General features: G+C 43.7%; 1 protein-coding gene across 1 annotated transcript; it reads right to left on the bottom strand.

Moving 5' to 3' along the window:
* Positions 1–3203: 3203 nt before the first annotated feature.
* slc7a2 (solute carrier family 7 member 2) lies at positions 3204–25906 on the bottom strand. The gene is made up of 12 exons (XM_084331585.1): positions 25816–25906; positions 17305–17685; positions 14793–14948; positions 12017–12182; positions 11062–11198; positions 10202–10424; positions 7763–7899; positions 6527–6629; positions 4844–5055; positions 4053–4219; positions 3824–3932; positions 3204–3676 (listed from the first exon to the last, which is right to left on the bottom strand). The coding sequence occupies exons 2-12, from the start codon at positions 17672–17674 to the stop codon at positions 3471–3473; spliced, it is 1986 nt and encodes a 661-aa protein (XP_084187711.1). The 5' UTR covers positions 17675–17685; positions 25816–25906; the 3' UTR covers positions 3204–3470.
* Positions 25907–26105: the final 199 nt, after the last annotated feature.

Here is a 26105-nt window from a genome sequence, read left to right as displayed (position 1 = left end):
AACTCACAGAAAGCAGACGTCTTACTGAAAAATACATTTATTGTGCTCAGTGTAGTTAGTAACAATGGATACTACATAATGTTGTCATGGTTACATCTATGCATTGAACAAGGGTCCTTCACAGCAGAAAACTACTTATTCAGAGAAGAGATTATTTTAGACTACATTAGTAATATGTCTATAATATCTATCTTGGTCCTGTGGTCGGACACTGCTCTCTCAATTTGTTCCACATTTAAGTAGTTCACACAAGATTATCTCACAATTAAGATTTTTTTTATAAAAGTTACCACTATATCCAACAGTCTCAACATATTACTACTACTAGTGCTGTCCTCCACTAGAGACATTACTAGTTGACAAATACCCATATTTCTCAACTAATTAAATAGATGACATGTTGAGTAGTTGAATTAACAAAAATGTACTAATTTAATAGACGACACATGTGTAAAATTTAGTTTCACACGTTTCCTTCTGTGAATGAACTGTGATCAAGCACAATACGCTCTTTAAATCTAGCGCTAGTTAAGACCAAAATATAATTGTGTAAATTATTGTTTTGGTAGAGATATGCTTGTCATTTTGCAAGAAATAATTTATTTAGGCTGAAAAACGAAAACAACAACAATAATACTAATAATAATAATAACCAATTAACGTAAAGTTTAAGACCCTAATGAGCGATGAGTCAATTATTTGACTAAGAGGGAGAGAAACTTGAGAAATACAAAAATTCAAAATCATTCAAACTGGATTTAGGATTTTTCGATATCAGAGACCAAGGTGAAACTACTAACTAACTATGAATTTACTACTAATAAAATCTTAGCTACTCAACAAAACAAAACAAAAAGGATTTAACACTACTTTGAGAAGTAATTCAACTACATCTAAACTACACTATGGAAAACGACCACAATCTGAGTCCGGAATCTCATAGTTACACGGAGCAAATGTGGGTGTGTTTGATTTAACCCTCCAGTCACCCTTTTTCGGCAAATAGCCTTTTTTTTTTTTTTTTTGATAGCGTTGGCTATATTTTATGTATATGCCAGGAAAGTAGCTCAGTCTCACACCTTTGACTCACATTCCAATAATCCATGTTTTTTTTTTTTCAAAAATCACTATTAAGCGCACTGCATAAATGTGTCACACTTTCCACCCTAGTCGCAAAAATGAACAGGTTAGGGGGGTTAGGGTTAGGGTAACCCTAACCCCATAAACCTAACTCTAACCCAACCCAACCTTAACCCTAACCCTAATTCTAATTTTAAAAAATGGTTAAAATCCTGAAAATGAATAAATATTCGATATGTATGGTGAGGAATGAAGTTAATAATGATATTCATGAAAAAAAATTTGAACAATACATGAAAAATATATGTTTTTTACTGAGATCGCAGTTTTCGGCAAAGGGCTAAAGGTGTGATTCTTTTAAAGGTTGACTCGAGGGTTAAGGGCCAGGGCGTGGCAAGTTCACACCGGCATGCCATACTCAACACTCAACTACTGAAACATGTAGTTAGACTTGTACTTGAAATGTACACGTAGTTAACTACTAACAGAAGCTGCACACCACGTCTCAAATGGTCATCGTCCAGATGAGCTTGTTTCTACCCAGGGCTGCATAGCAGGCACGTGCACACATAGAGCCCAAGGGGTGCTTGAGCACCTGCCTTTTTGAGCCTCATAAAAAAAGTTGAGACTGAGACATGTCATTCATACAGCAAGATAGACAGGTTACGCACCCAGTGGCCCCTAGAAACCCCCAGGGGGAAGAATGTAAGCAATAATCCTCAAGCAACTCACCCTCCTAAGACCCCAGAAACCAGTTACGAAACCACGCTTGAGTTACAAAGTAGACAGACTCAATCCTTTGGCAAACTAAAGTAGGCCGTCGAGCCCGAGACAAAAAAAGAGGCACAGAATCAAGCCTGAACCTGGAGAGAGCACATACTGTACGTTGGAAGTTCAAGAGGGTTACGTTAATGAATAGTCTGCGATTGTAGCGAAATCGCATTAAAAATAACTTTGAGTGAAGCTAAAAAATATATAGTTGGTTTCAGTAGAAAATAGTGAAAGGCAAAAATACTCTTTAGAATGTTGTATCAAACAATGAACAAATAATCTTCCCATTCATTCATTCATTCATTCATTCATTCATTGTAACAGCTAAAATAGATAGAACGCATCAAAGTAGTAATGAGAATACAAAAAAGGACAAAAGTAAACTTGTGCTCGATCAGAGCAGCATTAAGACCCCGCAGAGACCGCGGTTACCACAACAAAGACGACCATTAGTACCAAAGTAATATATACAAAAGTGTAACTTAAAACGGACTAATTTCATCAGCAATCTAACTCCCATTTTGCACACTGCAATCGGCTCACTCTGTGAAAGGCACTGCCCTGACAAGTCGATGCAAGCGAAACGATGTTCCCAACTGAGTGGAACATGGATTCATGTACTATACTGTCATGGCAATTACATGTTAAAGGAACACGCATTTACCGTCTTCTTCAGAGTCAGACAAGAATATAGATCCAATTTCCTCTCTGGTCGTTCAGTAGAAAGTTATCCGGCTGCAAGCTAGCCTAGCTTAGCATAAATGAATGGAAGCGGATATGGACCAGTTAGCCTAGTTGTGTGCCAAAAACAGCTCTCCCAGAGTTTTAAGATAGGTTAGTGGTCCGGTCTTCTTGTCTGACTCTGGAGAAGATGGTAAGCGCATGTTGATGTGTTCCTTTAAATTGCATGTGTGTGTACATGCATTATTCATGTTCAGAATGTCTAGAGTTAAGTTCTTATCATTGACTGTGTGTCATAAACCCGTTTTTTTGTGTTGTAGTGTAGGACTACATCAGAGAGCGTCACCAACGAGTGCTTTTCCAACGCTAACACTATCATACTACTGCAGCACGTTATCAACACTGCTCCATTCAGTGATACGCTAAACCTTTAAAAGGATAATACCGTTTTCAAAAGGCTATACACTTTAACAATCCACCTGTACATGCAGACTTATAACACAAAGTTGAACCGAAAAGACAAAATTCATAGCAAACCATAAACAAATCATGGGTCCAAAGACCCAAATCTAAAAGCCTTTTCACAGTCTTGCCACGACTGCTTCAATCATAAAAAGGAATCGAACATCACTTTCCAGTGTGGTACCTGTCCTTTCTCAAATCATGTGGTTGCGCTGCCTCCAACACTGTACATTTGACCGTGGGACAAGCCCATGTGGTCCTACCATAGTGACACAGATCAGGGCCCGCGCTCCAACACCACCACTGATCCAGAATACTGACGCTTCCCTTGAGAGGGTGAATGTTCGTGTGACTGAGGCACAGGCGGTTCGCTGTTTAACCGAGTACATCTAAGGTCTATAGCTGCTGTGTGCTTGTGTGCATCTGTCCTGGGCCACCGTGTCTCCAGGTGAGCCCGTCCTGGTCGACCCGCTCTTTTAGCACTGGCTGGTCTTCTCTGGGCGGATGAAGCGCTCCTTGTCCTCCGCTCCTCCGTCCACGCCCGCCTGCTTCTTCTCCTTGTTGCCCTGGCCCTTCTCCTTGGTGGCAGTGGTGGTACTGCTGCTGCCACCGCCTCGGCCCTGGGCTAGGCGCTGACGCTCCACACTGTGCCACATGCCGTAGCCAAAGTAGATGACGAAACCTGGGATTAAGAGAGGTCGGGGAGATATTAATAAGGGATGCAGTGAGAAATCGATTGGGCACATCACAACTCTTAATTATTATCCATCAAGGCTCTGGTGCAGGGTCAATGCTCTCATACATTATTGGTGAATTAAAGGGCACTCACCCACGGCCATCCACACTGAGAAGCGTATCCAGGTGTCTCCACTCAGCTGGACCATTAGGAAGACATTGACAAATATACTCAGGATGGGGAGGAATGGCAGGAGGGGAACCTATAGCAACACAGAGCACAAAGACCGCCTTGAGTCCTGCTTGTAAAACATGACAACAAATCGGAGCTTCTAGATAGTTTGCTAGGCAGATAATATCGGACATCTCTAGCTATTACCCACCATGAAGGAGACTCTCTTGGTGGTCTGAGGTTGCCTGAAGATCATGAGGACACAGCCGCTGAAGATGAGCAGGCAGACGGCCAGCGCTGCCAGGATCCAGGCCTCCAGGCGGAGGATACAGTAACCATGGTACGTGGTCAGGTAGCTGGCCACACACACTGCCAACACTGCGGACAAAGAGCACACACATATCACACATTCATTAAGAGGTGACAGTGGCTCAGGAGCTAGAGTGGTTGTCTGGTAATCTGAAGGTTCCTGGGTTCTTTCGGGCAGTGTGTCCTTGAGCAACCCCTAACTGCTCCTGATGAGCTGGTTGGCACTTGTATGGTTGCCTCCGCCGTTGGTGTGTGAATGTGTGAGTGAATGTGAGGCACAAGTTGTAAAACGCTTTGGATAAAAGCACTATTATGAATGCAGTCCATTTACCAGTATGGAGGAACTGGGGGAAAAAAAGACTTGTGGGGCTGAGCTCTACCCCCTTCCTTTTTAATTTTTTTTATTGTATTTGTTTATTTAAAAAAAACTAAAAAGTGTTTTGTTTGTTTGTACTGCAGTGTTATTTGTTCATTTGTGATTTATTTCTGTGCTCAATGTTGTTTTCTTTTTTCGTGTTTTTCTTTGGGGGGGGGGGGGGGGCGAGGTTGGGCTGGGGCAGTGGAGGGTGGTGGGGTGTGTTTTGGGTGTTTATGTTTACCTTTCTATACATTTTATGTTAAGTTTGTAAATTGTACATTTGTAAAGTTACGAATGGATTTATGTGATGGGTGTGGAGCTCATTGCGTGCCTACCTAGCACACTGACCGACATGTTGACCACAGTAGAGGACTGCTCTGACGGAGAGAAGGGAGGGTGGAGGAGGGCCTGCAGGGTGGAGCCTCCTCCGCTCAGCATGTTGAGGTGGGACTCGGACTCCGTCAGGTCGGACTCGCCCTCCTCGGAGGACAAGTAGTCCTTCTCGCCGCTGCAGGGCCGCTTCTCCAGAGCTCCGTCTGGCTGGTACCTGGAGGAGCCCAGAGCATAAGTAGTATTCACTTTAATGTGTGGATGTTGTTGTCTTTCCATATCCTGAATAAAATCAATCAATCAATTAATCAATCAATCAAACAAACATCATAGATGTATGCTGTAGGATGGCTCATAGTCTACTCTAAATGGTCAGACAACTATTCAATTACATTTACATTTACATTTAGTCATTTAGCTGATGCTTTTATTCAAAGCGACTTACAAGTTCTGTACGACAAGTCACCAGGAAGGGTACATTTTACAATTTAAAAATTACAATTTTATTTCAGATATTGATTGATAGGCTGTGGTCTCGACTCCCGGAGTCAGCATTGCCTGCGGCTTGGGCCGATCGTCATACTAACTCATTTGGCTGAGTTAGCGGGAGGGAAGTCGTGGGTGGTAATCTGGCGTTGTGGACAGCGACACCTACAGGTCAGGTCTGGGCGCCTGCTCAGCGAAAGGCAGGAAGTGGTGAAGGCAGCGTGACCTCCCACGCGTTACACTTCACCAATGAGAGTCCTCGCTGCCAGGTGAAAAGAGAGCCGCTGGCTGTCTCCGCATGTGTCGGAGGAAGCATGTGGTAGACTTCAGGGTTCCCTTGTACCGACCAGTAGGGGGAACATGCGCACAACAACCAGGTAGGGGAGGGGGGGAATTGGCATAACGACTAATTTGGGATGGGAGGAAAAAACATAGAAAATCAGCCGGAGAAAAGGAGGATACATTTTTTTTTTTTTTAAGATATTGATTGAAGAAGTGTGTTTTTAGTCGACGGCAAAAGATTGGTCGTGTTTCAGCTGTCCTGACTGTGGTGGGAAGTTCGTTCCACCATTGTGGAGCAAAGACAGAGAATAGGCTTCTCTTTGATGACCCTATTCAGAACACAGAATGCAATGTTTGTATATCCTTGATAGTATGCCACCATGATAATGGTTTAGATTTTTGTCTTGAGTTTGTTTCATCCAGATTTTTGTGTTCTCTAAATACTTTGACTTCTGTGTTTATCTCATGCTTTAATTACAAAAATAATATAGCAATGTTTTAGTTTCAAAATGTACCTTTCACTTTAAGAAGCTAATTTAGGTTCCAGGAAGTGTAAAAGGTCACACTGGGTAAAGCAAAGAAAAAACATGAAAACAAGAACAAACTGGGCTTGTATACTGGACTGTGGCCATGAGTCAAAACAGAAATGTGGGTCCAGAATCTTGTGAGGACATGAAGTCTGAGTAAACACCAGTGTAAACTCAAGCACCTACTTCGGCTTTACAATGGGAGCATTCAAAAGCATTATATCATGGGAGTGATGCAACAACCTGAGCAGCTGCAGATTACTTCAGTGGGGTAACAATATTTGCAACTTCTGCCCCGAAGGCAAAGCCTAGGAATTCACTACTTCAGTTACATACTGTAATAGCTCTTTCACCACAACATGTGTAGATGAGGTTATGAATGTATGTACCCACCTGAGAATAAGAACACAAGCAGCGACTAGGGAGTAGGCCATGAGAGTGCCGATGGACATCATGTCAACCAGGGCTTTCAGGTCAAACAGGAACGCCATGATGGCTGAGGAAAGGGGGGGGGGGGTAATACAGGTTAGCATAGAGCTCTATAGGAACACTATATATACCCAATACCTCCAGATAAATACAACAGTCGTACAATAGCCTGTATGTAGTCCATCGCAGATTTTCACACAGAATATAAAATCACCAATCAATTAGACAATTTCAACGCACACAGTACATGAACCCATGCAGATTAGAATACATGCAGACACGTACATTCGAGGCACAAAAGAACAACAAACACAACAAATCCCAGGATTGGTATGAAACCTTTAATCATCTCCATCCAGACCCAAGACCTGTGTTGTGAGAAACACTTATGGTCTCTCCTCCATCTCAGCGCTCTGACTCTGGCGTGGAGCCGACCTCAACAGCACGGTTCAAACACAGAGCAGTGGTCCAGCTGGTGTTCCTCATAACAATAAGATGCCCTACTGTCCTCAGCCAGTTTTTTATGTCCCCTACTACCCACTGACATGGAGCCTGGCCTGTACTCAGTCTACTCTAGCTGCTGAAGCTGTCAAAAGTCGCTGTGTATCCTACAGTTCTTCACATCTATGTTGGAGGGACTGCTCTACATGAAACATGGCTGGAACGAATACGAGTTAGCCTAACATAGGAAATCTGACATCAAAGTGTAATATCTCAACATCTGGAATGAATATCAGCTGGTAATTAAACCATTTCACTGTTCAGCTGCACTGAATCAAGTGCAATCATGCCCACACACCTGCCCTACTAAGGGGCAATTAACCACAGAGTCCAGTGATTGACAGCTGTCCACTACAGGATCACCAAACCAAGTAAAAACCACGACACAGTGGTACTATTGCTGGCCTTGTATACTGTATAATTATACTAATGATGACCACAATGGTATTAGGAAATGTGGTTATTCTTTGAGTATGGAAGGGGCAGGAACTTCTCAACGTTAATGGTAGGTGCTGGGTTTTTTTCATGCCTTGGGAACACCATATCAATCACCATATTTAACATGCAACCATCGTCAACACCATCACCACCATCACCACCATTATCACCACCACCACCATCACAAACGCAAAACCACAAGTCCACGATGTGACCATATTACCCTAGGAGTAATATCATGTCCTTGTCTCTGGCGCTTACCAGCAGTGGTGCCTGCTGTCAGGGTGGCAGCCACAGGTGACTGACGCTTACTCACTTTGGACATAAAATTGAACAGAATGCCATCTCGTGACATGGCAAACAGAATGCGAGGCAGAGGAAACATGGACCCCAACAGGCTATGGGGAGAAGAGGGTTCAGCGTTAAGATGAGGGTATTCTGCAGGGGAAGCTAAACACTACAGTGGATCACCTGCACAACTGTGAAAGAACAACGTACGCATTGAGGACCAAGACTCTCTCCTCATCTCTAACAAATGGAACCAAACTCGTCCCGAGAAGAAATGTAACATGGAGGGGGGACCGTTTAGAGATTTCTTTCATTCATTATCAGGACACGTCATCTGCAATTGAGTCTTTCACAGTTGATCTGGTGAACAAAGATTAAGTAGGATCTCGTTAGACGACGTTCCCCCTGTGTCTCACCTGCTACGACACCAGAGCTCATAGTGGCAATAAGAGGGGTCTTCGTCTTTGGATTGATTCGGGCTAAGGCTTTGAAAAGCACACCGTCCTCTGCCATAGCATAGATTACACGAGGCATTGGGAAAATGGAGCCCAGCAGACTGCATGAGACAGCAGAGACATGCAGGACCAACACGTTAGTCAAGAGCCCCAGCACGCACATACACACACACACACACACACACACACACACACACACACACACACACACATAAACACACACACATTACCAGACACATTACCAGACACACAAACACAGACATAAACACACACACACACACACACACACACACACACACACACAACCAGACACATTACCAGACACTAAAAACACAAACATAAACACACACACACACAACCACATTACTAGACACACACACAACCAGACACAACCAGACACATTACCAGACACACAAACATAAATACACACACAAACACAAACACACAACCACATTACCAGACACACAAACACAGACATAAACACACACACACACACACACACACACAACCAGACACATTACCAGACACTAAAAACACAAACATAAACACACACACACACAACCACATTACTAGACACACACACAACCAGACACAACCAGACACATTACCAGACACACAAACATAAATACACACACAAACACAAACACACAACCACATTACTAGACACACACATACAGACACACACAGAACCAAACACATTAACACACACACACACACACACACACACAACCACAACCACGCACACACATGCACACAACCCCCCCCCCCCCACACACACACACACAGGGACACAAAGAGTCACTTCACCAAAGCTTTAGCGCACAATTGTAAAGTCAAAGAGTGTCTTTCTTTGCTGCCGATGCCTTTAGCCCACTGATATCAACAAGTCACTTCAGGTCAAACCTGTTTCCAAACATTCCCACAGCAGAGGCCCCCTACGAGGGACATGACATAACGTGCAGCCTTGCTTAATAGCTCGCAAATAGACAGCTTATTTGCATAATAACTGTTACCAAACTATATAGACCACCGCAAAACTTCCGGGATTCTGAAATCATGGGGGAGAGAGCGGGGGGAGAAAATGAATGAATGTGGATGAGAGCCTCGATACAGGTCACATTTCCTGACTGTAGTGAACTAGGCTAAATGTCTGCCCCACTTCCAGTGATGAAGCTAAGCTAGGCTAACGTTCCAGGCGTTCCCTAAGCCCAATGCATGCAGAGAGACGAAAAAGGTATGTATCTTCTTGTCTAACGCCAGGGAAGATGTTAAATAAGCAAATTTCCCAAAATGTTGGAGTTTTCCTTTAAGTGGTTGTTGCTACGGCTGTGGGGGTGCTGGATACATGATCCAATAGACTTGTATACGCCCGAGTATCCTGAACACGGAGAGACCAATTCCAAGTCGATCGGCACTTTCTCGGCCGAGCTATAGTCACTTTTCCGCACCTACTCCCGAACTACGCATGCGCAGATTGCCCACGGAGTCTGTGTGGCGTCTGTGTTTTTCATTCAAATGGCTACTCCCCCTAAATAGGAGCCGACAACAAGGTTTTTGCATCCAAATGTTTCCCCGAGTCTCGACTACAACCGTGTGAAATCGGATTATTCTTTCCGTCTGGGACTTTTGAGTGAGGTAATGGGTGGCTCTATTAAAAAAGACTGTATATATTTTCGATGACGGCAGAAAAACGTTTGACCTCCCTACTTCCCTACGTCAAACTACTAGTATGTACTGTATACTGGCATTATATCACCCCACCCTTATATGATGAAATGAAAATGGGGGACTCTGATGTAAACAAGACGAAAGTCTTTCTCTGGTCTGCATCCCCTTAACAATTGTGTGTATTGAGCCGTACTGTATTGTACCCATTCTGCAATCTGTTAATAAAGTTTTCAATCAATCAATCAACCCCCCATTGCCCCTGACAAACATAATGGAAAGGGTTCCTTACCTGGTGGAGAGGGCACACAGGGAGCCCACGGCCACTACATACTTAGCGGGGGCCCAGCCCACGTACTCGAAGGCCATGGGGAGAGGGCTCTTCTCGTCCAGTAGGTAGTACGGCATCATCAGTGTCAGAGCAGCCGACACGCCGAAGTAGGCCAGGAAGCACACCGTCAGAGACACCACAATGCCGATGGGAATGGCCTTCTGAGGGTTCCTCACCTCCTCGCCTGATGCACACACACATACACACACACACACACACACACACACACACACACACACACACACACACATACATACACATGTACACACATACACACATGTTCAGCTCTATCCTGACATTTCATTTGTGATATATTTTGTTTACACGATTTTTCTTTTTTTCCCCAGAGTCAGATGGACTAAGACGGGTTGGTCAGACGGATGGCTAAGCCTAGCTTAGCACAAATGAATGGAAGTGGATAGGTGTTTTAAGCTAGGCTAGTGGTCCATATCAGCTTCTATTAATTTGTGCTAAGCTAGGCTAGCTTTATACTGAACGCACAGAGAAGAAATTGGTATCTATCTTTTTGTCTGACTCTGGGGAAGACGGTAAGTGCATTTCAGTCAGCATGTTCCTTTAAAGGCATTTACACTTTGTTGGATATATTGTGGAGAACAATAGGATAGACAGGACAGAGGGAGAGGCGACAAAAGAAGGCATAACATAACACAGGGCCTGGATTCAAACCTGTAAATGTTGCAAGTATACAATATGCGCCCTAGCCCACTGAGCCACCACGACCAGGACGTCTCATCTCTGACAGAAGTTCAAGAAAATCACATTGCAGTGTGCAACCCATCAAACAAGTGCATAACACACACCTGTCGTGGCGATGCAGTCAAACCCAACAAAGGCATAGAAGCAGGTGGCAGCTCCAGCCAGGGTCCCACTGAAGCCATAGGGCATGAACCCTCCCACTCCATAATCACTGCTCACATTGGCTGTCGCAGACAGGTTCCTGGAACAGACAAGTCCATTATCCAATGTGATTGCCATTACTATAATGGGAATACAGTAGTGGACTGAAAATATTTTTTTCCCCCTGTGTGACGAGGTTGACCTTATGACTTCCTTCATTACCATGTAATGAGTTCCTTCATTACCTATAATAATAATAATGCAGGACCTGTTGCAGTTACCTTGTGACTATGGTGACATTCATGAGAGTTACTTAATTACCTTGTGACTATGGTGACGTTAATGAGAGTTCATTCATTACCTTGTGACTATGGTGACATTCATGAGAGTTACTTAATTACCTTGTGACTATGGTGACGTTAATGAGAGTTCCTTCATTACCTTGTGACTATGGTGACGTTAATGAGAGTTCATTCATTACCTTGTGACTATGGTGGCGTTAATGAGAGTTTATTCATTACCTTGTGACTATGGTGGCGTTAATGAGAGTTCCTTCATTACCTTGTGACTATGGGGACGTTAATGAGAGTTCCTTCATTACCTTGTGACTATGGTGGCGTTAATGAGAGTTTATTCATTACCTTGTGACTATGGTGGCGTTAATGAGAGTTCCTTCATTACCTTGTGACTATGACGTTAATGAGAGTTCATTCATTACCTTGTGACTATGGTGGCGTTAATGAGAGTTCCTTCATTACCTTGTGACTATGGTGGCGTTAATGAGAGTTCCTTCATTACCTTGTGACTATGGTGACGTTAATGAGAGTTCCTTCATTACCTTGTGACTATGGTGACGTTAATGAGAGTTCATTCATTACCTTGTGACTATGGTGGCGTTAATGAGAGTTTATTCATTACCTTGTGACTATGGTGACGTTAACGAGATATTCTTCTGATATATCCCAGTTGCGGGTGTCTCCCTTGACAAACCCGGAGACGATGACAAACATCAACACCAGCACATTGATGGCGGTGAAGACTTTGTTCACCCAGGCTGACTCCTTCACTCCGAACGACAGAAGCCCTGGAGGAATGCAAACGTAAAGATGATATAAGGAGGTAGTGACTTAAGGAGGTAGTGATGTTACATTACAGTTCTATGTGTAACACAGATGCAGTGTGAGTGTGGGTCATGATGCTCTCACAGGCACTGCACATTGCAGTGGCCATTCCTACATTATTGTGTCGGACTCTTACCACCTAACCTGCACGGACTACAATGTATAACATATGACGTATATCATGCCAGTTAGGGTACCTTGTGTACTCTATACTGCACCTGTGTATACTGTTTACTTTAATTACTCATGGTATATTCAAATTATAATTCTTATTGCCCATATTTATTGTTACATATAATATAACTGAGCATGCAGACCCTCTGCACCTCTGATTACACAGTTTACTTTCTCATATTCTTATATGCAGAGTTAATTATATTGTTTTCACTGTTTAGTTGTATTTAGTTGTTCCATTTATTATAATTGTATTGCCTATATTTATGTCTTTCTACTATTACCCTGCCCATACCTGTACCTCCCCTCCCTCATGCTGCTATGACGCCCGAATTTCCTTAAGGGGATCAATAAAGGAATATCTTATCTTATCTTAATGTATATTACTGTATCTTAGCTTATCTTACATCCAAAAGGTAAGCCATGAAGGATTTACTCTGTCAAATTAAATGCAAATATCATAACCATTACATTCTACCCCCACACACACACGCACACGCACACACACACACACACACACACACACACACACACACATCCCCACCCCATCACTCCTCTCCCACCCCACCCACCCTCCACAAAACTGATTTTAATGTGTAACTTGGTAGTCTACTGTAGAAAGGTTCTATTATTTCAGTATAAATTGACCCCATTCATTATGGCTACTGTAACAGTGAGATATCTTGGCTTGCTTGTACGTTGGAGGAGGTTGGGTAGGAGGGGTGGGTGGGGGACACTACAACTGTACAAGCAAAACTGTACATTGGAATATTGACAAAACCATACTTGGTAATTTACTGTACATTGGAGGGGGTTGGGTTAGGTCATTAGGACATTTACAGGGGCCAGTTTCGAATTGCAGTCTCCCGTAGGTGTTCTTTGAGAGCGGTTTTGAAAGTGGGTAGTGATTCACATTCCTTTACAGCTTTGGGTAGGGCGTTCCACGTTGATGTGGCATAATTGCTAAACGTGTTTAGTCCCTTGTTTGAGCCGAATCTGGGTTTAACATGTACCTTTAGCATGGCAAGCATGTGACCTTTAGAAAGGTTTTTAATAAAATGGAGGATTGTTGATGGGTCACATTAGTCAAATCAGATCACTGCATTGGCGCACCAGTAGATAAGACACATGGCCTGACATTTTCTGAAACGTTTAGAATTTCCTAGGAAAGGGTGTTTTAGTTCCATCTAAACTGTCCTGTGGGCACAGGGGGCACAGGGAGCACAGGGGGCACAGGGAGCACAGGGGGCACAGGGAGCACAGTGAGCACAGGGGGCACAGGGAGCACAGGGAGCACAGTGAGCACAGGGGGCACGGAGCAGTGAGCACAGGGAGCACAGGGGGCACAGGGAGCAGTGAGCACAGGGAGCACAGGGAGCACAGGGGGCACAGGGAGCAGTGAGCACAGGGAGCAGTGAGCACAGGGGGCACAGGGAGCAGTGAGCACAGGGAGCAGTGAGCACAGGGGGCACAGTGAGCAGTGAGCACAGTGAGCACAGGGGGCACAGTGAGCACAGGGAGCACAGGGGGCAGTGAGCACAGGGAGCACAGGGGGCACAGGGAGCACAGGGAGCACAGGGGGCACAGGGAGCAGTGAGCACAGTGGGCACAGGGAGCACAGGGGGCACAGGGAGCAGTGAGCACAGGGGGCACAGGGAGCACAGGGAGCAGTGAGCACAGTGGGCACAGGGAGCACAGGGGGCACAGTGAGCACAGGGGGCACAGGGAGCAGTGAGCACAGTGAGCACAGGGGAGCACAGGGAGCACAGGGAGCACAGGGGGCACAGAGGGCTGATGACACCCTGAAAGCAATGGCTGCTAATGAACTAACACAAGCTTGGCATTCATCCTATGAGATAATTACAAAGTCCTATGAGATTATTCACAGCGGACAATTCCCTTGTTCTCTTTTCTTTTTCTCACGTCTTTCTTTTTCTAGCGTTTGATTTTTCTTTTTTGATATTTCACTTTAGTAGAACATGTCAAGTTGCAGCAGTCTTACCTCTATGTAAAGTAATCTACAAGTACAGTAAGCTAATTCAGAAGTATGATATTTAGTTTGGTCCTCAAAATTAATGGAAGTGAACGAGGCTGACGCCTGGGAGGAATGGTGGTGACAGGGACAGCAGTGGTCACTAGTTTACTTTGTAGATTACTTTAGATAGAGGTAAAAAAGAATGCTGATTTCTGACTAATTCTACTGAAGTGAAATATCCCTTTAACCCTTTCACTGCCGCACTACCAAAACGGTTAACCCTTTCACTGCGACAATACGCAGAAAGTTAACCCTTTTCACTGCCACACTGCCACACGACCGTCGGTTGTGTGATAGTAAAGGGTTAACCTTCTGTCGTGTGGCAGTGAAAGGGTTAAGATCAGAGTAGAACTTAGTACCTTACCAGAGAGCAGCAGGATGAGGCAGACTGCAAAGAAGTCCGGATAGGCAGCGAGACCAGGAGAGTTCATACTGAAGTAGGTTTTACAGAAGCGCTCGATGTGGCCTCCGATGAGATCGTCAAACGTGCCACTCCAGGCCCGGGCCACCGACGACGTACCTGTGAGACACACCAAGAAAAAGACATAGCATAAACAAACAGTCCTGTAAAGACACGCATCACAGAACACAAAAGTGCTATATGGAGAAATGATGTTAAATCATCCATTGCTTGACATTTTCACGAAGCCAGCTGTCCTGTCTCAACACTCTTAGTTTGTGTCATTCAACAGATCTCTAAAATCTGCAGAGGGGGATTAATCATAGACTTTATTTTTTTATCCACTTTTTCTCCTTATTTTTCTATATTTCTCCCATCCCAATTTCGTATTGCCAATTCTCCCATCCCTTGTCTTGAACGTTGCGAGACTATGCCCCCCACTGGTCGGTTGTAGTGAGGATAGAAGCCTTGCATCACGTGTCCCCTCCGGTACACGAGGAGGCAGCCTGTCGCATCTTTTCACCAGACAGTGCGGACGCTCAGTGGCGAGGAGTAACGCGTGGGAGGCTCACGCTGCCCTCGATACTTCCTGTCTCTGCTGTACAGGCGTCACCCAACCGACCTGTAGGAGTCGCTGTCCACAACGTCCAATCCCCACCCATCGACTTCCACCCGCTACCTCTGCCAATTGAGATAGTATGACGACTGGCCCAAGCCGCAGGCAATGCTGACACCGGGATTCGAGACCGGAGTCTCTTGCATTGGTGACGAGCACAATCTCCGCTACGCCACCCAGCCGCTGATTAATCATAGACTTGAACCTGAATGTATTCAATGTAAATAGATGTTCTATGTGAAGACACTACATCCAGAGGGTCTCAATGAAGAGCTGTCTCTGTCTCTTTTGTCTCCAAGGCCTTACACTGTAGCTGTCCTCCTTGTGGGTGTGTCTTAATGCTTTGTCTCCACTAGCCAGGCTTTAGCTGTGTTGTGGCCTGTCTGGCACACAGTGAGCGTTTCCATTGTCTTTAGAACCTGGCTGGACCCCGGCTGAGACAGCGACCTTTCACAACCTGGCTGGGACTGTCGTATCATCATGGTTTAGCTTGTGTACCACAGTTGTTGGTGTGAATTTTGAAAGGTTGCCTAGCAACCGGAGAGTTCACAAGAAACGCAATGGAGATGCAAACCCAACCATACCATACCAAACCTGGCCATGGCTGATTGATGGCACTCCTCACCTCCCATCAGCCTCATTCCTATTGGCTACTTCTGATAGACTGGTTTCCAATTAAATCAATGGAAGTAGTGCTGAGGATGGTCTGAGGACCGAAACCGTCACCCCTTGTTTTTTTATTGTATTTATTTTTAGGCTTTCTGTATTTTTCACCCATCCCAATTTAGTCGTTATGCCAATTCCCTTCCTGGTCGTTGCGCGCATTGCCCAGGCGGGCGGGCGAGCGATCAGCGCTTGACTTTTGCTCCCATGTTAACGCCGTCGCTGTTCACACCGGCCGCGGGCGGGTGACTCACGGGGGGCGGGAAGCAAATTTTTTCGCTTCGGTTGGAATTTGAGGCGTGCGCCACGCCCATTTTCACAGAAATACACTCAATAACTTTTTCAGGAGTACAGTCACACTGATTTCATCATTATACAATTCATTCTAACATTCTAATTAATGAGATAATAACGGGTTATACATGCAAAATGGACAATTACAGAATAGAACACAGGAACTGAGGTGCGGCTGGGTGGCGCAGCGGAGATTGCGCTCGTCACCAACGCAAGAGACACGGGTTCAAATCCGGCTGTCGGCGTTGCCTCCGGCTTGGGCCGGCCGTCATACTGGCTCAATTGGAAGAGTCAGTGGGTGGAAGTCGATGGGTGGTAATCTGGACTCCTTTACACTCCTCCCTTATAGTGTAATTATATTGAAGATCCACTAATGAATCCACTAATGAATGACATGAAGTAACCACATTTAGATGATTACAATTCTATTAGATTTGTTTAGATTATACTTTAAAAAAAAATTGGGACATATTCCCTGGCAGAGCACAGCGCCAGGCTGGACACTTGCAGTGCAGACTCTGACCACAGGGTTACTAAAGTGGCCAATCAGATCTTGGAACCCGAACGCGGAACTGCAACTCCGTTGGTAAAAGACACGCGACCAGGACACATACCCCACTGGCTTCCCACCTGCTAACACCACCCCTTGTTTTTGTTCTTTTTACAGCTATTCACTTGTAAATACATCTATTTTTGCATCCAGAGTGAGAGAGACTCTATATATACTCTTTTGTCAGTGTACAGGCCTTTGTTGGATTACATAGGAAAGAAATACAGAGGAGGACAGAAAGCGTGGAGAAGATTTGACGACGCTACTTGAATGGAAGGATATTTTGGAGCATCGGCTCACTCCCCAATATAACATGTTGATTAGACTTAGAGACCGTGACATCACAAACCCACCGATCACATAAGAGAGGATGAGGTTCCAGCCGGTGATGAAGGCCCAGATCTCCCCGACGGTCACATAACTGTACAGGTAGGCGGAGCCAGTCTTTGGCACGCGGGCACCGAACTCGGCGTAGCACAGGCCGGCCATGACGGAGGCCAGCGCCGCGATGAGGAAGGAGATGATGATGCTCGGGCCCGAGTCGCCCTTGGCCACCTCTCCGGCGAGAACGTAGACTCCGGCCCCCAGGGTGCTGCCGACGCCGAGGGCAATGAGGTCCACGGTGCCGAGGCAACGGCACAGCTTGGAGTCCTCTAGGTTGTTCATGTCCACCACCTTCCTGCGCACCAGAGAGCGGCCGAACGACAGTACCTGACCCAGCATGTTGACGCCTACTGGCGGAAAGAAAGATCACGTGAATAAATTAGATTCTATTAGGAACAAACATAGGAAAAACAAACAGTCCTGTAAAGACACGCATCGCAGAACACAAAAGTACTATATGGAGAAATGATGTTAAATCATCCATTGCTGGACATTCTCAACACTCTAATTTTGTGTCATTCAACAGATCTCTAAAACCTGCAGAGGGGGGTTAATCATAGAGCTGTATCTGTCTCTTTCTGTCTCCAGGGCCTTACACTGTATAGTGCTGTGACAAACTGTCAAAAAGGGCTTTAGTTTTTGAGATACCCCTACCGGAGGTAGAACAAAACACAACATTGTTTTTCCTCATCTCCAAGGTCTCCCATATATGAAATGGATTCTTGTATAAAAATATTTTACTGCAAAAATAGGTAAATTGATAGATATTGTTATACACCCCCAAAGGAAAAAAGAACCAAAATATAGCCTGGCCGTATGGGAGTTGAGACATATAAGCTCATGTAGATTAATTATACAAGCTCCAAGAGCTTTCAAAATTGGCATGCTAGCAGTCAGACAGTTGCTTAACCTAATAGAAGAACCTGGATGTGAATATCTTTATGCATGTAGGAAATATATACCTATGTACACATACTTAAAATAAGCGGAAATGTAAAAAATGTATATCTATGCAGAATGTTCTCATTTACTTTGTAGTACCTCTGCCATGGATTGTCATAGAAACACAGATGAGGGCTTTTCGGAAAGGTGTGGTTGTGCTGAATCCAGCAATACCCCATGTGTAAATATAGCATGCATGGTCAGGGAGTTACATCAGTAAATGTATGAGGTGTCCTAAATTAAAGAAAATGAAACATTGACATAATGAAGTCTTCAGTCCAAAGCCCATTATCAGTGGTGAGAAGCACGTTGACAAATTCAATGTTACTGCTATGTCCAGACCAGCAGAGGTAGTTAAGTAGTAGTAGTTAAGTTGAGTAGGCTATGATTAGCACAATTCTTACAGCTAATAATACCATACCGTTAGGTTACATGTTTAATTCAACATTTATTACATGTGTGTGAAAATACTAATTCTGAAATGTATATTTTTCCTTTTTACTAGTCTCTTGAAACAATGGAGAATGTCTTACAGACATTGCATCCAAATCTGTGTATCATCTGTGGGAAACATTTGGAAAAAGGCAAGAAAAAAGATCCCTACATCCAAAGACCCACAGTAGAAGGCCTCCAACGCATACTTACTGTTGCTCAGCAGAGAGATGATGATGTTCATAAAACCCTGGCTCTCTATACGGATGACATACTTTCCTCCAAAATAAATGTATCATATCATGTATCATGTAGAGCAAAATACTCCAGTAAGACCAACATCAGTGAGCATCACATTGTAAATGTTGAGAGTGAGAGCCTACCTGCACCAGTGTCATCAAGAAGACTGAGTAGGGTTGATACAACATCATTTAACATACAAAGAGATTGTTTCATTTGTGGGAAGGCCAGTACTCGACCAGAACTTCTGACAGCCATTACAACTGGTACAGGCAAGAGTACCAGAGACAAGGTCCTTCATGCAGCATCTGAAAGGCTTGATGAAGATGTACATCTTCGGCTACTTTCATACCCAGATCTCTTTGCGTATGATGCCAAATATCATAGAAGCTGCCGTGCACACTACATATCTGAACGAAATATAGCAGCTGCCAGGCGAAGACAAAAATAAAAAAGCAGACCATTATCTATGACAACGCCTTTATTAAGCTCACTGAAGACATTGATAAAACAGTATTGTCTGAAGATATGAAAGTGATGACTCTAATCTCTTTGACTGATAGTTATGATGACATACTGAAGACCCTTTCTGAGGAAGAAGATGAGACCACGGTCCAACACAAGAAATATAGATCCTGGAAACTGAAGGAAAGGCTCATACAGCATTACAAGGATAGGCTGGTATTTGTCGCACATGCCGGAAAGTCAGATCTGGTGTGCTCTGAAAGTATGCCCGTTGGTTATGCACTGAAGGAAGCTGCCCAACTCACAGAAAAGACAGAAGACTGTGAGACAACACTTCCACAGACAAGTCAGAGTCTCTCTGAAACCCAAATATTACATAGGCTGCAGACATATTGAGGAAAAGCATGGAGCAGGTTGAACATGACTGTAAATCAAATGTCAGCAGTGATCGGCTATCGCGTCTCCAATGCAGCAAGTATGTACCCAACATCCTGTATGACTTTGTGAACTGGTGTGTTGATTCACACACCCACAGACATTACCAAACATGTGATGAGGAACTAGCTTTGAAGGACAATCTGTGTGTGATTGCAATCTGCCATGATCTCATTGCACAGTGCTGTCACATCAAGACGCCAATCACACTGGGACTTGCCATTTTGATTCATCATGAGTTTGGTAGTAAGACACTCATCGATGAGCTCAGTGCAATGGGGCACTGTGTTTCCTATACAGAGGTTAGGCACTTCCTCACATCTGTGGCAGCAGACCAGATATCAAGGACAGAGAGTGGTGTCTACATCCCAACTGGCCTCACTGGAGTCTCTGAACACGGAATTGTTGATGCAGCCATCGACAACTTTGATCAAAATGAGGACACTCTGGATGGGAAGCATACAACACATGCTATGGCTTCTGTTGTGTACCAAAGAGGCCATGTCTCCACAGCAGATAAATGCCTGGCACGGGTCCCAGAGAGGTCTCTCACCACCTTAAACACATTTGACTTGAAGATAAACTTCACAGGTACATTTTGTGTATTTCTTTTTATCTGTTTATGTTATGTATTTGCTCAGTCACATGAAATACAAAAAATTTATGGGGGGGGGGTCAGTATAAATGTATTTAGAGTATTCTGATTTGATATTTAATGCATATGATCACAAGCTTATCTTCTCATTTCAATTTTGATCTCCAAATCTCCAAAGCGGCCAGAACCACCTGAACTTCCCAAACTTGAGATACTGCACACAAACACAGCAGTCTATAAAGCTGTTTATAGCTGAAGATAGAGATCTGGTATGGAAGCTGGCCCGAAACATAAGAGAATCAGCAGCATGTCCCTGTATGGTCTGCATTCAATGCCTTCACGTCAGACACTGCTTGTCCAGTAGCCCGTGTACTCTACATGCCCTTCATAAGAGAATCACCCACATAAATCTACAAATCTATGATACGACTTGTACAGCGTGCTGCAGAACTGGGACAACACCATATTCTTGTGACTGCAGACCTAGCTATTTATAGAAATTGCCAATTTTGGACTGTCTGAAAGCCTAGAGGAGGCTTTTCCTGTGGCAAGAAAGTATGCCCTCCTCTTGTATGGCCAAAAGAAAATGGAGAATGGATGTCCTTGCACCAACCTGGATGAGCAGAGGTACACACTAGCATCTACCACAGATTCATCAGCTGCAAATCTACCCCCAACAGAAGATGCCTTCCAGCAACATGTGTTGATAGCCTTATACCAAACAGCAGTGTGGCGTCACAGCCATCTGGCCAAGCCTCTTCTCTGGAACCCAGTTGGTAGAGGGTGAAGGCTCAGAGAAGATGGGTCCATTGAACCTGTGATGTTCCAGAAAGCACCGGCACCTAAGGAAGTTCGAGACATCACCCACCTGTACTGTAAAGATGGAAACTGCAATGATGCCAGCAAATGCCAATGTCTTTCAGTGGGCTTGACTTGCACTGAGTTTTGCTCTTGCTCTTTCCCTGACTGCCCAAATATGATCCATTTAGTCACCGATGATAATGTGGATGAGTGACAGTGATGTGTTGCTGTAGATTGAAATAAAGGTGTTCTATTTCAATTTCAACCTGATTTAATTGGATCTTTGTTTCCATATGAAGTATCATAAAATGTATCATATGAAATGTATAATTTATTAAATGTATTATAAATATATTAACATAGACCAGAACATTACCTCAAGTGACTTTACTTTGCAGTAACATTGAACTTGTCAACATGCTTCTCACCACTGATAATGGGCTTTGGACTGAAGACTTCATTATGTCAATGTTTCATTTTTCTTTAATTTAGGACACCTCATACTTTTACTGATGTAACTCCCTGACCATGCATGTTATTTATTTACACATGTGGTATTGCTGGATTCAGCACAATCATACCTTTCCGAAAAGCCCTCATCTGTGTTTCTATGACAATCCATGACAGAGGTACTACAAAGTAAATGAGAACATTCTGCATATAATTTCATTTTTTACATTTCCGCTTATTTTAAGTATGTGTACATAGGTATATATTTCCTACATGCATAAAGATATTCACATCCAGGTTTTTCTATTAGGTTAAGCAACTCTCTGACTGCTAGCATGCCAATTTTGAAAGCTCTTGGAGCTTGTATTATTAATCTACATGAGTTTACATGTCTCAACTTCCATACGGCCAGGCTATATTTTGGTTATTTTTTCCTTTGGGGGTGTATAACTATATCTATCAATTGACCTATTTTTGCAGTTATTTTTTTTTATACAAGAATCCATTTCATATATGGGAGACCTTAGAGATGAGGAAAAACAATGTTGTGTTTTGTTCTACCTCCGGTAGGGGTATCTCAAAATTTTGGGGGCATTGTCACTAGGCTAGTAGCTGTCCTCCGTGTGGGTGTATCTTAATGCCTTGTCTCCACTAGTCAGGCTTTAGCTGTGTTGTGGCCAGTCTGCCACACATGTCTGGCACACAATTTCCTCTCTGTAGGTTCAGTAGAAAGCTATCTGGCTGCATGCTACCCTAGCTTTGGAACGGATACGGACCGCTAGCCTAGCTTAAAACCCCTGGGAGAGGTGTTTTTAGCCAACAGTAAGGCTAGCTGGTCCGTATTCACTTCCATTAATTTGTGCTAATCTAGGCTAGGCTGAACACACAGAGAGGAAATTGGTATTTATCTTCTTGTCTGACTCTGGAGAAGATGGTAAGATCATTTCCCATAATGTTGGCATGTTCCTTTAACGTTGCAGGTGGCATATGACAAGAATAAAGAGTTTATAGGGTTATATGGAAACAAATGTATATCACCATATTCAGAGGGACGTTTTTGTCTATATACATCACAATGTTTGCTTGGGTTATTGAAAATCACTTTAGATAATCCACTTGATGTTCATCACGTGCAGTGGGGTGATGAGTGTGATTCAGTATCTATTTTTTATTTTTTTTTATCCACTTTTTCTCCTTATTTTCTATTTTCGCTGTTTCCTATTCTCCCCTCCCCTGTCTTGAACGTTGCTCGCATATGCCCCCCACAGGTCGGTCATAGGGAGGATAGAAGCCTTGCATCACGTGTCCCCTCCGGTACACGAGGAGGCAGCCTGTCGCATCTTTTCACCTGCCAGCGCGGACTCTCATTGGCGAGGTGTAACGTGTCTGGCTCACACTACCCCCGCCATTTTCTGTCTCTGCTGTGCAGGTGTCCCCCAACCGACCTGTAGGAGTCGCTGTCCACAATGTCCAGATTACCACCCATCGACTTCCACCCGCTAATTCTGCCAATTGAATTAGTATGACAGCCGGCCCAAGCCGGAGGCAACGGCAACAGCCGGAGTCGAACCTGGTGTCTCTTGCGTTGGTGACGAGCGCAATGTCCGCTGCGCCACCCAGCCGCCTATTCAGTATCTATTTCTATTACTATTATTACTTCTTCTGCCTGTACCTCCCCTCCCTCATGCTGCTATGACACCTGAATCTCCCCAAGGGGTTAAATATGGGAACACTAGACTTCACTTGACTTGAGTATCAAACAGAAATGGCCATTTAAAAATGACATTCTACAAATATAATATTTTGTAAAGTAATTCTGTGAAAAATCAGACTTAATATTTGCTTTTTTTATCATTAATTTAGACACAAATAAAACACAAGTATTGATTCACAATATCAAAAACAACAACCCAGATACAGAGTCAGCTAAATGTAAATGTGTGTGCGAGCGAGTGTGTGTGTGTGTGTGAGAGAGAGAGAGAGAGAGAGAGAGAGAGAGAGAGAGAGAGAGAGAGAGAGAGAGAGAGAGAGAGAGAGAGAGAGAGAGAGAGAGAGAGAGAGAGAGAGAGAGAGAGAGAGAGAGAGAGAGAGAGAGAGAGAGAGAGAGAGAGAGAGAGAGATTCAGTAACTATGGTTCAAGGGAGATAAATCAAAAGGGGCAGGTCACCCCATGGTTACTACTGAAGTTTATCTTGGTATCAATATTTGAATAAGGGTTCACTTTTTTAACATTCAACAGGAGGCACAAGAATTGAGCAAGGTTTGTTTTGGCAATACCTGCTTCAAAGTTGTTTTAACTGTTTTGTGCCCATAAAGATCCACAGGCAGCACTTACAGCGCATGGGAAGAGGTACAAACCAACACGCAGGAAGCCTCGCAGACCAGCGGTGCTCCCCGCGCACGCGTTCACACAGAACGCCCCATCGTCCATCTGACTGGCTGACTGAGTGGATGAGTGACAACCATTTGCCGTGCGTACCAGGATTTTGACAGTTCAACCCAACCTGTCATGACATTATTGATGTAAGGAACGCAGCCCAGAGACCAAAACGTTAGCATAAGTGGCGTAAAGTTCATAGCGGTCTCATTATGACACTTCGGTGGTTATGATGCAAGTGAAAGGACTCAAAAGGCTGCATTCATCAAAGGGGCCATGAATGTACAATACGGGCCATTCTCTTGGCTCTCCACACTAATTGCGGTGCATCTACAATAGGAAACTATAGGCTTTTTTGGTCATTGCCTCATGAATGTAAAACTGTCTCTTTGCATTATTACAATTGTCCGTGAGACAACCATATTTTCTTTTAAAACATGTATTCAATATGAACAAAGAGCAATATTCCCGGCTAAACTAAAGAATTTTCTCAGTGTGCTTTTGAAGTTTAATCTTCTTCTTTCTACCAATGCGTTCAATACCTTGGATTTAAATCAACGCTGACTACCGTCCAACATGTGCATTGATCTCCATTCAAATGTGGACTTTCAAACCGAGAGAAATGCAAATCAGGTCTCCTAAGTGACAGGTCATTAGCATGACAATCTCGGTTCTGTTACAGCCTCTAAGAAGTACAGTGGAGCTGCACAGGATGGAGCCACGTCCAGAGTAACGTGTGTTTAACACACGGGAGCCTCGTGCTTTAAACACCGTTAATAACAGGTCATGACATCATTTAACTGGAAATAGAAATCCAATCATTCAATCTCATCAGATAAAAGATATACAGTAGTTTATCTGAGTAGGACTATTCTAAACTCTTAACATTTCAATAGGACTATTCTAGACTCTTAACATTTCAATAGGACTATTCTACACTCTTAACATTTCAATCAGGACTATTCTAGACTCTTAACATTTCAATCAGGACTATTCTAGACTCTTAACATTTCAATCAGGACTATTCTAGACTCTTAACATTTCAATCAGCAGGACTATTCTACACTCTTAACATTTCAATCAGCAGGACTATTCTAAACATTTAACATTTAAATCAGTAGGACTATTCTAAACTCTTAACATTTCAACGTGTAGGACTATTCTAAACTCTTTAACGTTTCAATGAGTAGGAGTATTCTACACTCTAAACATGTCAATGAGTAGGACTATTCTACACTCTAAACATGTCAATGAGTAGGACTATTCTACACTCTAAACATGTTAATGAGTAGGACTATTCTACACTCTAAACATGTTAATGAGTAGGACTATTCTACACTCTAAATATGTCAATGAGTAGGACTATTCTACACTCTAAACATGTTAATGAGTAGGACTATTCTACACTCTAAACATGTTAATGAGTAGGACTATTCTACACTCTAAATATGTCAACGAGTAAGACTATTCTACATTTCCAGCATAAAATAGCCTCCTCAGCTTTCCATTTGTAAATCAGATTTAATTTCACTGTTGAAAAACTATATTGACAGAGATTGACAGACAAATAGTCCAAAACTACTTCAGCAGGCAGAATGGTCAATCCTGGCATGACTTTTTATAACCCGGTGTACAATCTGTGTACAATCCCCATATCATACTCAGTGTTACTTGTTCCTAAACATTTGACAATTAACAGTTGCAACAGAGTGTCATGCATGAGTGTATAAGCCAAGCACTTACCTGGTGGAATGACACAGACTGATATTATAAGTGCAAGTTGTGACTTATTGTAGGGAATCACTACGGCTTGGTTGCCCTTGGGGAGTGCAGATATATTATGCCAGGCTGTGTGTGTACGGATCCCATGGACTGGAGCCTCTGTGCTGTGCCTCACAACTCTGCACAGCTCTCACTCACTCTGCTGGCATGTACACTGCACAGAATGCTGTGCTGACTCCTCCCCTTTGTCCTCAGCTAGTCTCCATAGGCTCTGCCCCTACCATGCCCCCCGACCCAGACACCAGGCCTCC

Source organism: Notolepis coatsorum (assembly GCF_963971535.1).
Source record: "Notolepis coatsorum genome assembly, chromosome: 16".
NCBI classification, from domain to species: Eukaryota; Metazoa; Chordata; class Actinopteri; order Aulopiformes; family Paralepididae; genus Notolepis; species Notolepis coatsorum.
Note: the sequence above shows the minus strand (reverse complement) of the source record. Positions and strands in the feature narration are given on the sequence as shown.

What these genes read in the sequence shown, in the direction of transcription:
- slc7a2 (XM_084331585.1), bottom strand. Translation starts at nt 17,674, where the DNA reads ATGCTGGGTCAGGTACTGTCGTTCGGCCGCTCTCTGGTGCGCAGGAAG. An exon ending in CATCCTCTCTTATGTGATCG is followed by an intron (nt 14,949 to 17,304) that starts GTGGGTTTGTGA and finishes TGTGTCTCACAG; the next exon opens with GTACGTCGTCGGTGGCCCGG. An exon ending in CTGTGTGCCCTCTCCACCAG is followed by an intron (nt 7,900 to 10,201) that starts GTAAGGAACCCT and finishes TTCTCCCCATAG; the next exon opens with CCTGTTGGGGTCCATGTTTC.